A 15,297-nucleotide genomic window follows, 5' to 3' on the forward strand; every position below is an offset into this window, starting at 1 on the left:
TTTTACACACTCAATGCCTCAACACATCAAATCTCTCTAACCTCTAGTATGTTTTTTCAAAAACCTTGAGAGATTTACCTGAACAGACACAACACCAATCAGTGACAACCTTTCAAATACTCATCGAGTAAACACAAACCTTCAAGGTCTTCAGACATCTTGATGTCGCCTTACAATTCATCACAGTAGGACTTCGTGGCTTCCCAAACAAATCTTGACAAAGGTTTCCTCAATCATTTAACTTCCTTTCCTAACACAGCAATCAAATCTTGCTTTCCTTCTTTCAGCAGCACCTCAATATTCATTCTCCAATTTCTTCTTCAAGGTATCCATCATGACTATAATATGCCCTCCCTCTCAACTCAGGAGATATACTCTTTTCTTTATCCAGGCTCCCTCTTAACTTAGGGAGATCAACTTCTTTTCTATGACATCGGAGAATCTTTCATGGCTTCCATCCTTCTTGATCATCATCATTCATATAACTTCCTTCATCATGCTTATCAAATCAACTTTACTTACGAACATCTTCATCATCTTGAAGATTATGTACCTGCACAACTTAGACAGCAAGTACAACCAAATACATACATATAGAAGCATGAAGTTAACTATATTAGAATCATACAATAATGGAAGCATTAGACTTTAGACAACAAATACCTAAACTTAGTTAGGTTCACAATCAATAAGAGACACATACTTTTATACTTCAACTTCTTTTGCTCGGGTTAGCTTATAATCCCTAGATCACATCAGTAACTTATTCAGTCTCATTATATCTAGAGCCTCAATATTTCTACCAAAGATATGGCATACTCTACTATAATATATTGCAAACCCTAGAAGCAATTCAAACAAGTACACTTACAATGCATCTAACAACTTTAGATTTCATATGTTAGACTTCTACTAGGATTAAATGCAAACCCTAGATTGCATTTTTGAAATACTAGGCCTTAGATGTCAACAATCAAAATCAATCACAACACAATCTAAGCTTTCAACTAAATGACCAACTTCTACTAGGGTTTGTAGTGAACCCTAGATTTTATCATTATATTTGAAATAATATCATCACATCATATCCTAGAATATCAAACTTCTACTAGGGCTTAGTTACAAACCCTAGAATTTATCAACAACTAGGTTAGCACATATACATATCTAGAATAATCATGCACAAGCGTATCATAACATATATAGGACACAAATATCAATACATTTAAAGTTAGACATATGTGTATCTTCATTAGGCTAGGGTTTTGATCAGACAGACAAACACACACCTAAGGTTCCATTCCTAGGAAACTTACACTCGATGCATAAGGATTTTACTCATAAAGCCTAATTTACCAAAACCTCAAGGTCTAGGAACACATTACCATCCAACCCTAAAGGACTAGGGTTTCCATAACAATATGACATTACCATCAAAACCCCAAATATCAAAGGAATAATATTTTCTAGATTTCATTAGTAACCCTAAGTAGACTAAGGTTTTTCACATTAGCATTGGCATACCCTTAGGTTAGGGTTTTATAGGGAACCTAGTAGGGTTCCACAAATATAATGATTTTAATGAGTGTAGATTCAATCTAATGATTAATCTCCCAAACAAGAATCTCTATGATACAAAGGTCCTAGACATAACACTTGTTAGTAATGTAAAGCAAATTTCTTAGAATAAATGAATATACCTTTATCATGAAGAGAAACAAAACGTATAGTCTGAGACATACCCTAGAGTTTAGATAAACCTTAAAGGATATCAATTTCAATAGAACTTCTATGTTTTGTCTTGTGAGGTCTTCTTCATAGCCCTTTGAGCATATCAGCGAGCTTTTCCTAAACAAGGAAAATATAAAAGACATGTAATTAGCATCTAGTGTAAACACATCTAGATAGAAAAGGAAAACCAAATATAAAATAATACAAGAAGTAAGATACTTATCTTTGGAAAATGGTGAGGGCTCCCTCTTAATCCAATCTCGAGGGATACCTATAACTTTAAAAAAACAATTCAACAATGTTTTTCCAAAGCATGTTAAACCTATAAGTGCCAGAAATCAATATACACAATAATTCAAAAACTTAGAGTAGAAGGGCTTAGTAGTATAAGTCATTTATTTACAATTATTCAGCCTTGTGCGTCTTTGGAGATCCTTCTTCGGCAACATTTGCTTGATCCCTATTTCTCTTTCTATTCCTCGAATTCTCAGAACAATCGCTTTTATAGTGACCCATCTTGTGACAATTATAGCATTCAATTTTAGATAGGTCTATCTTCCTTCTAGGCCCTTTAGACTTCTTGAATGATCCTTTGTTCTTGTGATGAGCGGAATAGGAATTTGAAACTTTCTCCTCTTCATTTTCTTTGTTGCTTACTAGAGAAATTCTGACTTCTTCCTGACTGCATGCATTCCATAGTTGTTCTAATGTAGGAGTTTCCATCCAACTGTTGAGACTTGATGAGAAGGCACTCCAAGATGTTGGTAATCCTAAAAGTGCAGTGATTACAAGCTACTTTCCAGGTACTATCTCATCAATTTCCTAGAGTTCATCTTTGATTCTAGCTATTCTCACAAAGAAGGATATCACAGTGTCTTCTTTTGTCATCTTTATAGATCTTAGTTCATTCTCAAGATTTATTATTTGACCAAGATTCTTGATAGTGAATAATTTGGATAATGCCTCATACATATCTTGAGCAGAATCTATGTTGGATATATATGGAATGAGGTTATCCTTTATTCCATCCACCATTAGTGTCATGGCCAATATTTTTGTTTCCCTAAACTTTGCCTTTTCTGCATCACTTGCCTCGTTTGTAGGCTACTTTACTTTTCCTTTGACTAAATACAATACTTTATTCTTCTCGAGGATGAGATCTATCCTCTTCTTCCATGCCCTGTACTTGGATGCTCCTTCTAATTTGTTTTTTCCCTTCATTGAGTTAGGCATTGTTCATATGGTAGGCTTCACTTCTTATATGACCCTTTTGATGACCCTTATTCAAACTTCTTAAAACTCCTTATTCATCTTTCAATAGATATTCAAGCTGCATTTTTCCTCCTTCTTCACCTGAGCTCTGATACCATGTTAGAAAATTAGAAAGGCAGAAAAAAAAAAATATTGATAATTACTTGTGATATTCTTTATGTTATTCTTTTATCTTTAGTTCATCAAGCAGTTATCAAAGCAAATACACAGAGATCACAGACACCAAATGTAGGCGGACAGCCAGGTCAAAACCCCTATCTAGGGGAAAACCTAGTCAGCAACTCTTCCTTAATAATTTCACGAGATGATCCAATAATCTTGACCGTCACAGACTTCCTCCACACCAAGTCAGCCCTTTCTTCCTTCTATAGATGATAACCCTTTCAGCAACAACTTCGACCTAGCAGCAGCAACTTCGATCCAGTAGCATTTTGACCCAGTAGTAGCCCAACAAATAATTCGACCCAGCAGAAAGACTTCGATCCAGCAGCAACACTTTGACCCTCTAGTAGTAGACCAGAAAATCCACACGTGTGAGAGAGATCTGACCCAAAAACTTCGATCTTTTCCTTTCTAAATTCTCCTTTTTCTCTTGGAATTTCACACTTTTTCTACCTCCTCTTGGATATCGAACTTGTGTGAGTGAGTGTCTCCAAATGAATTCGAACTACTTGTATATATACCCTTTTGGTGAGGTCGAATTACCCTGTTTGAGGCCGACTTGGTGTGGAGGTGACAAATGACTTATTTGACTCAATAATAAATCTGTTTACATGATTCAAAAGCCCAAGAAGAGTCTCTTTACATGGGCAATGACTCAGAATAAATCCTAGAAGTCCTCAAGGGGGACTTTGACCTAAAACATGATGACCCAAGCATGAAACCCATGTTTTAATAAGTCATAATAATAATAATAATAAATCTTTTTTTTCTTTCTTTTGATAAATACATTTCATTATGACTCAAATATAATTTATGAAGACCAAACCTAGTTACATTCTCCAACATGGAAATCATTTTGGCTTCTTCTTCACCACACTTTCCCAAAAGCTCATCAAATGCGGGAAACTTATTATTGTTACTGATGGTAGTAATAAAAGTCTCCCAAGAAGAAGGAAGACCTCCAAGTGTAATCAGAACTAGTTCTTTGTCAAGAATAGCTTCGCCAGAAGTTGACGGTTGATCTTTGATTTTTTATATCCTCATCAAGTATGCTTGAATGATCTCTCCTCTGTTCATTTTAATATCCTTGAGTTGATTCTTCAAGGCAAGAATTTGACTCAAGTTGTTCACTTGATACATTCAAATCAGCTTGTCATACATTTCTTTGGATTCTTCAGGTTGGCAACAAAAGTGATGAGGTAGCCTCCAAGAGAGTCAAGGATAATCTTTTTTGCCTTAACTTCTCCTTTCTTGAATCTGGGTTTGAAAGCAGCATTGGAGTTTTCAACTGGTTCTGCTATCTCGCCCTAAACATACTCAAGAACATCATGTTGGTTTGTCAGAGCAACTTTGAGGAGGCAGTTTGTGCCTAGAGGTATTTTTTTTTCACTTCTAAAAATCTGTTTTTGCTTATTTATTTTTTTGTGCAAATCTGGAAATTGAAAAGAGTGTTTTTTGTGAAAGAAATGAACATTGAAGCAATGCTATTTTTTTGTTTTCATTTTCAGAATTTTTCCTTTCATTTCCAAGTCAAAAAATGGCTCCTAGAGTGAAATATGTTGCTTCGGCATATGCTGAAATGGTTGATAGTCAAATGCATTGCAAATTTTGCCATACAAAAATTAAGGATGGCCTTGGGGGCATTAATAGGCTGAAACAACACTTGGCAGGGATTAGAAGCCAAATTACTCCATGTGAATCACCACAAATTGGGGAGATTAGGAAGGATTTGTTACATAGCTATGAGAAGTTTCAAGAAGAAAAAGCTAGGCAAAAAGAAATAGAGGCTGAAATTGGGAGGAATGGGAGTATACAAAAAATGATGGCTACCAACCCCCATTTTGATTTTGAGGGTCCTTCTTCTATCCCTTGTACTGATGCATCCAACCCCTTCCACTATGTTCCTCCCTCTTTGGAGTCTATTCAAGAAAAGGGTAAGGGTAAAATGAAAAAGAAGGGTGATATGAATATCAAAAGTTATTTCACTATCACACCCTCCTCTCCATCAGATGCACATGGTCCTGAAGCTAGTAGAACTTTGCAGCCCACTTTAGATGAACATTGGAAGAAAGAATTGAGGGAGACTGCTTGTGATTACATATCTAGATGGTGGTATAATGTTGATATCCCCTTCAATACTTCCCGTTCACCATATTATGAGCCTATGTTTGATGCCATATTTGCTATTGGAAAAGGCTTCAAAGACCCTACTATGCATGAGTTAAGGGGGTATCGTTTGCATAAAGAAATTTCCTCCATTAATGAGTGTTTGAAATATTTCAAAAACTCATGGGCAAAAACAAGATGTACCATCATGTCAGACAAATGGACTGATCAAAGGAACTGTACCATCATAAACTTTCTTATCTTCTGCCCATAGGGAACCACGTTTCTAAAATCAGTTGATGCATCTGATAGGGTGAAAGATGGACAATTGTTGTTTCAGCTATTGGATGAGGTTGTTGAGGAGGTGGGGGTGGCTAATGTCGTTCAAGTCATCATAGATAATGCCTCTAACTATGTTCTTGCTGGTAAATTGTTAGAGGAAAAACACAAAACCATCTTTTGGACCCCATGTGTTGCACATTGCATAGACCTCGTGCTTGAGGATATTGGCAAATTATATTGGGTCAAAAACACGATAGATCATACCAAAAGCATAACAAAATTTATCTACAATCATTCATGGATTTTGAGCCTGATGAGGACACACACAGGGGGCAGGGATATTATTAGGCCTGCCATCACTAGATTTGCAACTCATTTTTTGACATTGCAATCTATGCTTTCACAACATAAAAACTTGCAAAAGATATTTTCCAGTGATGAATGGAATCAAACCCAGTGGTCTCTCAAACAGGAAGGCAAAGAATTGAAAAAGAAAGTTAATAAAGAAATATTTTATAGAAAGGTAGTAGAGATTGTGAAGGTTGCTGAGCCACTGGTGACGGTGTTGTGGTTGGTGGATGGGGAAAGATTGGCTATGGGCTTCATTTATGAGGCTATGGATCAAGCAAAGGAGCAAATAAAGAGGGTATACAAGGATAAAGTGGCTAAGTATAGGCCCATTTAGGCAATCATTGATGAAAGATGGAACAATCAACTACATCGCCCTATACATGCAATTGGGTAATTTTTTGAACTCACGGTATCATTATAAAGCTCTAGCGGCATGAGCTTTGAGTGGGGAGGTTAGAGACAAATTGATTGAATGCATTGATCGCATGATCCCATTGGAGTGTGATCAGCTAGAAATACACTGATAGATCACAACCTTCAACAAAGCCACAGGTTCCTTTGGGAAGAACCTAGCAAAGATTGCAAGGGAAACCGATGAGCCAGGTAAACAAAAATTTCAATTTTCAGATTCTTAATACTTATTTTGTTAAATTGTTTATAATTTGAAAGTTGGATATAATCAGTTGAAAGTTGAAACTTGAGCTAACTCCTTACACTACTATGTTTTTTGTAGCGCAATGGTGGGAGGCTTTTGGTAGCCATTGTCCTCAATTGCAGAAGTTTGCAATTCGTATTTTGAGTCAAACTTGCAGTGCTACTGGCTGTGAGCGCAATTGGTATGTCTTTGAGAGAATTCACACGAAGAAGAGAAACCGTTTGGATCAAAAACGGTTAAATGATCTAGTCTATGTCCAAACAACCTTTGGCTCAGACGCAACCAATTGTTGAACAAAAGACCTGATTCAGATCCCATTGTGTTGGAAGATATTGATCCAACATCAGATTGGGTAGTGAAGAGTCATCCAGCAGAGTTTGATTCTGATGAGAATCTTGATTTGGATTTACAGGCGGTAGCATCACTTGAAGAAAATGTTCAGTTGAATGCAAATCCACTTGTACCAGCCTCAGGCCCAGCCCCAAGTCCTCTAGTTGCAGGTACTTCCTCTGCTCAACCACGACGGAAGTGCATATCTCATCTATCTCAGTGTCCAGCTGTTGCACAGCCTGCTAGTGCTAACATTACTATAGTAGCAGTTGGAGATGATGAGGAGGAGGAGCCATGGGTTTCCCTGTCTGACTCTGATTCAGAGGTTGAGCCAAATGACGCTGGCTCCTCTAGCAGTAGCCAATAGTACTGGTGACTAGTGATGTTTCACAGTTTACTTTTGTTGTAGAGGCCATTTCTAGCCTCCTTGGTTATGTGTTTTTGTTTTGATCTCTATATCATCATCATGTATGAATTGGACAATGCATTGGGTGCCATTTTGATATAATGGATATATTCATGAGCCTGCTTTGATCATATGTTGTCTTCTATCTATATTCTAAAGCTTTGTGTTTGGAAACATGAATGAAAATCTTTGAAATTATGTTTTTTTTTATAATAATAAAAAAATATTTAATGTATTTTTTACAACGACCAAGTCACTGAAATCAAACGGGCCGAGTCGATACCAAGTCGAAGTCAGAGTCGGAGTCGACCCTCGGCCGTTTCCGAGTCGGAGTCAGAGTTTTAAAACATTGGTTGATATGTGTGAGGCAAATGTGAAGGGAGGCATGCTTTTCTTAGAGGGGTTGTTTTTGGAGGGAAACAACACCAAATTTCCCTCAAAATGACATCAAAACTCACAAAAGTGCATTTTGTGGGGTCTGTAACTGGCATGGCAATAAATTGGCTGGTTTATGAAGGAACCGACCTGTTTACAGGAAAATCGGTCGGTTCCTTCATAAATAGGTCGGTTTATGGCCAGTCACACTAAAAAACTGTTGCGCCGCTCAAAAAACCAGGTTTTTCAACTGGTTTGATGACCAGGGCTAATGAACCAACCGGTTTGACTGATTTTCGGTTCATAACAGCCGGTTTTGAAAACTATGCTTCAAATCTATCCTAGACATGTCTATCACAAGTAAGGGATACTGAGACTCCTCCTGTTGATGAAAATTCAAGAAAAGAAGGGGACTTATGTTGTGGTGATAGTGGATCTTTGTCATAAGGTGTTGTTGTGCCCTCTAGCTTTTTCCTATTCACAAGGCCTACTAGTTTGTGCAGCAACAGGCACCAGCAAGTCCTGGAATTGAGGACAAATTGAATGGAGCGTCAAATTTCCTATCATGGAAAACTAGGGTTAAATTGTTGTTGAAAGAAAATGATCTTTGAGACATTATTAAGAATGTAGGTTCAACGACAACAGATCCTCAACAATTGGAAGCTCATGAGAAGAAAGAGGTTATATCCAAAAATTCAAGCTTGGATGTAGTGAAGAATCATTTGATCCCTCACCTATCTGAGAAGAAAATAACAAAGGAGATTTTCGAGGCATTGGTAAGACTATACAAAAGCAACAACATTAACAAGAAGATGATCTTGAGAAACAAGCTTGGATCCATAGAGATATGTCCAGATCCGACACAATTACCAATTACCTCCTGAAGATCACTTAGATTCATGATCAACTTGCAGTGGATGGAGAGAAAGTGGCCAATGCAAAATCAGTGAATATGACACTAAATGGATTCTCAACATTTTGGGAACCATTTGTCAAGGGCACCTATGCACATGAGATCTTCGCAATTTTGAGATATTGTAGGATGACTACATCTAGGAGGAGACTTCAATGGAGTCTAAAACCAACAAGAAGGGAGGTGACGAGCACCTGACACTAAATGGTTAGACTAAGAAGGAAAAAGAAAAGGGTTCTGGTAAAGGAAAGGTAAAGAGTGAGGAGTCATCCTCATAGCCAGAGAAGAAGTAGAGTAAAATCAAATGCTTCATATGTCATAGGCATGGACATTATGCATCACAATGTCAAAAGAAGAAGAAGGCTAAAGGGAAACAATAGCAGAAGCAAGTGGCAACCTGAACAAAAACTCAGATGAGTACATTCGATGCAAAGTTTGAGAAATATTTCTCATTTATTACTTGCCTTTCTACTAGCATGATTTCCAAGAGTGCATGGTACATGGACAGTGAGGCATCTCACCATATGACATGAGCACGATAGTTATTGACAAGTCTAATAGAGCAAGACTCTACAGTATAGGTGGAGCTTGGTGATGATGCCAAGTATTCAGTAGCAACAGTTGGTACGATCTCATTCCAACTCAAGTCACCGAGCTCTTCAGACTTAAAGGACATGTTGTTTGTCTTCAAGGCTCAAGAAGAATTTGCTTTCAATTTCGGTCACGAACGATAAGGGTCTTGCCATGGAGTTTAAGAAAGGGCAAGTATATATCAAGCTAGAAGGATCTAGCCTAGACACAGCTCAGGTGATTCGAGTTATTCAAGGCAACTTGTACAAGTTACAAGGCGAGCCTGTTCTAACCTTAGTTCATAGCAGTGACAACTTGTGTAATTTGTGGCATAGGAGGATTGTTGATTTTCTAAGTGAAATAGAGATTAGCAAAATATTTCTGAACTACTGATAATCACTTTTGATGTTGATCTTCTTCTAAATTATTCCAATATATCATTCAGCAGTTATACTTCAAAAATTCAACCATACAAGAATAGTAGAACAGTAGAGATCACAATGCACAAAGAGAAGGCAAGATTTACCCTTGGAAAACCTACGAAGGGGTAAAACCCAACAATCTTTTCAATAGAGATTCTTTCATTCAACAAGAGACACACCTAGACCTTTTAGTCATTAACTAGGTCACACCTGGTCAAACCCTCCAAGTCAAGCCTCCCAACCTGATCCAGCACTTTACTCTACCTGAACTGACCCAGAATTTTGGCCCTCTCGCAACTACTAGAATTCCAAAATTTTAGTCCCCTGCAATTGCTCAGAAATTTCAGCCCCTACAACAAAAACGTCCCAAAAATATGTAAACTGCAAATAGAGAGAGAGTCTATCCACAAATGTGAGCTTGAGAGAGAGAGAGAGAAAGAGGTCCAATTTGTCCTTCTTTTCGTCCTTCTTGTCCTTATTGATCTTCACTAGGATGCCCAGAACCTGTCTTCTTTAGACAGTGCAAATAGGTGCCTTAAGGAGGAGATTGAGCTACCTTTATATAATGATCTGCTTAGGTCAAAGGGGTGTGACTCTACTTGGGCCGACTTGACTTGGAGTGAGGCCGACTTGACAAACTTGGAGCCAAAAATTTAAATTTCAAAAATTCAAATTTTCCTCTTTCAAAAGTCCAAATGGTTAATGTAAGCACTTGATTACAATCATGGTTAATGTACCTTATAATGGATAACCCATCTTCATCTAATAGGCAAGTTATATGTCACCAAGTATTGACCGGAGCATATACGGAGGGCCTTTGAGGCTAGCTATCTATGGATCACATAGGATTGTTGGCTGGCACGCTAAACAAAATAGAAGAAAAGTTTTCTAATAAGGGTCACCCACTTGGGTGGGTAACAATGCCCTAACTTGTGGCCCAAGCTATGCTTATAGGGTAATTAGGCCTTTATTTCTATTGATTGATACAATACAATCTAATTATCTATTCTTAGTCCTTATCTAACATAATTGAACACTTATAAAGATCGATATATGACAAAACCTAAGACTAATACATTATTACAGAATGATGAGCTCGCATGCATTTGTCCAAATAAAGATAGTATTTAGGTACAATAAAACCTCGATGATCACAATGACTACTTGTTTATCGTTGGTGAAAGCAATTGTACCAAATATTTATGTCCTCATTTAGAGCACTAATGAAATTATAATTTCTTGCTCTCTAATTTCAATGTCAATAAGACAAGAAAGATCAAATGGCAATATCAAAGAGGAGAAAAACATGTCATGACAAATTATTCACTATGATTTCTATGCTATCATTGCCTCAAAATCATAGACATGACAAATTACTAACTATGATTTCTATGTTGTCATTGTCTCATAATCATAGATATGACAAATTACTAACTATGATTTCTATGCTATCATTGCCTTATGATCATAGAGCAAGTAGAAGAATACAAATCATGTTCTTACCTTACAAGTGGTTCCAAGTGATCATATTGCTAATAGCTATTTCTATAGGCCACTATTGAGGATCTTGTCTTGAGTATTAAATTATATAATAAAGTGAATATTTTAAATGGTCTATGGCTAGCATGTAAGAGTTTGGTCATTAATTTCTATATAAAGTGTGCATCCTATAAGACATAAAGGACATGAATCAACAAAAGATATAATTAAAATAAATATCAAGGCAATTAGCCCACAAATCATTGTGACAGATATTGCCTTACAAATCTTGAAATTTGCAAAATACAAAATGATTACAGTGCACAAAATGAATAGCCTACCAAGGATATGCATAGTTTCCACTAGGGATAACATAAGTGAACTTTTAAAAATGTTCCCACAAGTACACAACTACTCTAAAAACTCCACGCTTAAAACATCATATGATATATGGCATTAAACATAAGAAAATACTATACAAAATATTTTGAAATTAGGAAGACAAACTTCTCTAACCTTGGTATATGTGTGATCGAGACTTCCAAGAATCATTTCCTACACAAGCATCAACAATGTTTGATAAGTTCATCAAAAAATAAAGACAATGTAGAGTGTATATTTTGTCCAAAGTTGCATTGCATGTAAAACTTGACCTCAAACTTCATGTTTTACTTTAGTCAAAACGTTAAAATTATTAACAACTATGTGAATCCATGTATTGATTGTCGACCTCAATGATTATTTGATTTGAATAAAATCCCATTAAATATGGACAATGTTAATGAATTGCTTGTAACATAGTGACCTCAAAATGTTTACTTACTGCATTAACAACAAATACAACACTCAATAGACCTGTCAACATAGATAATATTGTGAAGAACAAAGTTTGTCTTCTGATAAAAACAAAGGAATAAATGAGAAGTCAATTAGCCTTTAGGTCAAGAGAAACAATCACATCTGAATGATAGGTCGATTAGAAATAAATAATATATGCACATTTATAAATTACAATTATCAATCCATTGAATCCAACAACTGGTTGACATTACCTTTAATCATGTAGAAAGATTTTGGGTACAAATTTGCAATATTCCTTACTTTATAACTAACATATCAAGCTTCTAATCACAAGAAGGAAAACAAAGCTATACCAAATCGATTTTGTTACCACGCACCTAGCATTGGGCCTAAGTTGTGTTTTGGAAATGTCACCTCCCAAAAATGGAAACATCAACTGAAACGTCATATATGTGTGTGTGTGTGTGTATAAGTGAATAACACATTATCTTGCAAGAAAAAAGGGAATAAGACCCATAGATGACAATTTAGAAGGAAAACCAAGTCTATATTAACTCTCATAGACGATTACATGATGGTCGAGTTTCAACCAAGTTTCAGCGTTTCAGGTACGGGTACGGCCCGAAACGTTAGGTTCCTAGAAGTTTCCTGCAACATAGCATTGAACCCACATGGGATTATTTCTTTTTATATGTGTAGTTGGTTCACTAAAGGAGGCACCCCTCCTAAGCCTACCATCATGCATTTCAGCCATCATAGCCAAGGATAGGATGCAGAAATCCTATGGCCCACAATTAAAATTTACAATCTAATGTGGCTTATCTAAGTTAAAGGTTGTATTTTGGGGACCCCACCACTTTCATTCAAATTGAATGTGCTTCAACATCGGAGGGGGGGTTGGCACAGCCTTTAAGGACCCCACAAAAGGTGGCTCCAGTGTAATGTATTTGAGCTGAGCAAGGAAAAGGCACACTACTCCTAGGCCCCACCATTTCATGCAGTCAAATGTATTTCAACAAGCTAGAAGAAGTGGGTGGGGCATGCTTATTGGACCCCACATAAAATAATTTTAATGTAACGCATACAACATTGGACAAGAAGGGGCACACTTATCAGTAGGCCCAACTTCTAGAAGCAGTGAGCCACCCTCTTTCTCGAAACCAGTTGTTACAAGATGACTCTTGCGGCTTGTCTTATGCTTATTTTATTCAGCCCTCTATTCATGTAACAAATTTGTTGAAGGATTGAATACAAGTACTCTGTCATTTTAACTTTGCAAAGGCTTGTGGATGGTTTATATGTGCACCTTGAGACCAAGCTTGCCCCATTTCTTGTGCTCATCAGTTCTTGAAACGATTCATTTGTGGATGTGCTACAATTTCACCTTGGTAGCATTTATTGATAAATATTTTATGAGTATCCAATCAATTGAAATAGATTTAGTTTGGTACTCTCTCTCAGCTAATGGTCAAAGACAATATAACTTTTTCATGATTATTTCTCTACTTGTATAGCGACTTATCCATGTCTATTTCAGCAAGGAAGCATGGTGAAAATGACTGAGCTTTGTTAGAATGAAGGACAGATTGTAGCTTGTGTGTTTTTTTCTATCAATGTTATCATAACCAAACCAGTCATCAAACCGATCAACCCCCCAAACCAAGAACTCAAAAAAAAAGGGACCAAAACACCAGTGGACCAAAAAATACATAAAATATTCAAATTTTAAAGAGAAACATGTATATTTATGTGCATCCATATGAATCCAAATCATTTATACACAAATATCCAAAATTTCTCATTTATATCGCAAGTAAGAGTGCATATAACCAAAAAAGCACTTAGTGCAATACATCTTTGAACCACAAATATATCAACAAAGAGGCTTTAGATGGCCTCTAGTGTAAATGAAAAAAAAAGCCATGCTACAACAAATACCTACATATCGTCAAAATCATTGTTTATATTGGGATCCTCATCATCAATATCACCCTTTCAATATTAAAATAAGATTTTAAAATCTTAACATGTCAAATCAAGATTTTGTTCGAGCGATGGGTAACTTTTTATTAGGGTCGTGATAGAGGGGTTCAATAGCCAATGCCACTAACATTAGAGTACATACAAGGCTTGGTGCTCTTTATTAAATGCTACTTCCATGCCCTCGTACACAACGAAATCCAATGGAAACATTGCAATCTTCCCAATCTTGAAATCCTAAAAATTGTTAAGTCTATTAGATTTTTAGTGAGATCTAAGATTCTACTTTCTTGATATGAAATCCAACAATGTCATAGGGCTCGCCAGACCTAAACTTTGAGGTTCGGAATTCGTCAAACTTCAAAAAAAAATCGAATTTCATTTAGGTTCGACCAGGTTCGACCTTATCTCCGTTTAGCTATGCATTCAGGTTTGGTAATAACAAATGGTAGATAAATAGGTGTAAGGTTCGGGGGACAAATGACCTCATATCTTGCGGCGATGACGACTTTGTTGATCTCTGTGTTCAAGAATGTAGGGACAACAATATCGTCGATTGTGCACATTTCATTGGAAAATCATCCATACATCAGCTTGTAACAACAATATGGGCGTTTGGGCAGACGTGGATGATTCAATTTCTACTCTTGTTCGAGTTGTTTATCATGCTTGGATTGATAGTAGGCCCAACACAAATCTATGGTATGGCTAGATCTCTGATGGTGCATCATTTGTTTAGATTTGGTCTAGGTTAACCCAATAAGAAGGCGACCATGTGCACATTGTGAATAATCGAAAATTGGGGGAAGATGCGATGTGTGCTCCCGATGCGGTGGCATTTGGGTTTGTTAATAAGCGGCGTAAATAATGTTTCAGAAAGTGGTTTCTAATTCTTCCATTAATACACATTTTCTAAAGCTGAATAGGTGCGTTGAAATGTTAAAATGAGATTACAGGTTTAAAGCTTTCGTTGAAATGTTAAAATGGTGATTACAAGTTTAAAATGATACATAGGGTGAAATATATACGTAATAATATTATGAACAGATTAAAATGTTAACCTATTTTATTATAAAATTACTATATATAAATATAAGTTAACATATTTTATATTATATGTAATTAAAAGAAATTATTGTTAATATATTTTAAATTTATAATCAAAGATTTAGGGTCATGTTACTATAATTTTTAATATTATAAGTTAATATAATTTATATTTATATTTATAGAAAATTATAAATTATAAATGAATATAAAAGATTTATATAATTTTAAATATTTTTAAAATAATATATATATATATATATGAACCTAATGGCGAACCTCATACAAACCTAAATTCGAACCCAAACCATGTGACATTGAAATCCAATGAGGTCAAAACCACTGTGGAACATCCTTAAACAATTACTAGTAATGTTAAAAATTTAAAAGTAAAATGAAATATTACATAACATTG

General features: G+C 36.1%; 1 protein-coding gene across 3 annotated transcripts in view; it reads right to left on the bottom strand.

The window, feature by feature from the left end:
* The window catches only part of LOC149222493 (uncharacterized), a 297,411-nt gene that overhangs the window by 133,831 nt on the left and 148,283 nt on the right, over window positions 1–15,297 (bottom strand). For all 3 annotated transcript variants that reach the window (XM_089385462.1, XM_089385461.1, XM_089385463.1), the window contains exon 8: window positions 11,571–11,609. In XM_089385462.1, coding sequence (XP_089241588.1) covers window positions 11,571–11,609 — 39 coding nt within the window. The remainder of the gene's footprint in view (window positions 1–11,570; window positions 11,610–15,297) is intronic.

The sequence above is a fragment of the Pinus tabuliformis genome, chromosome Q, assembly GCF_031772625.1.
Source record: "Pinus tabuliformis cultivar Carrire ecotype Pingquan chromosome Q, CPIR1, whole genome shotgun sequence".
In the NCBI taxonomy this organism is placed as follows: domain Eukaryota; kingdom Viridiplantae; phylum Streptophyta; class Pinopsida; order Pinales; family Pinaceae; genus Pinus; species Pinus tabuliformis.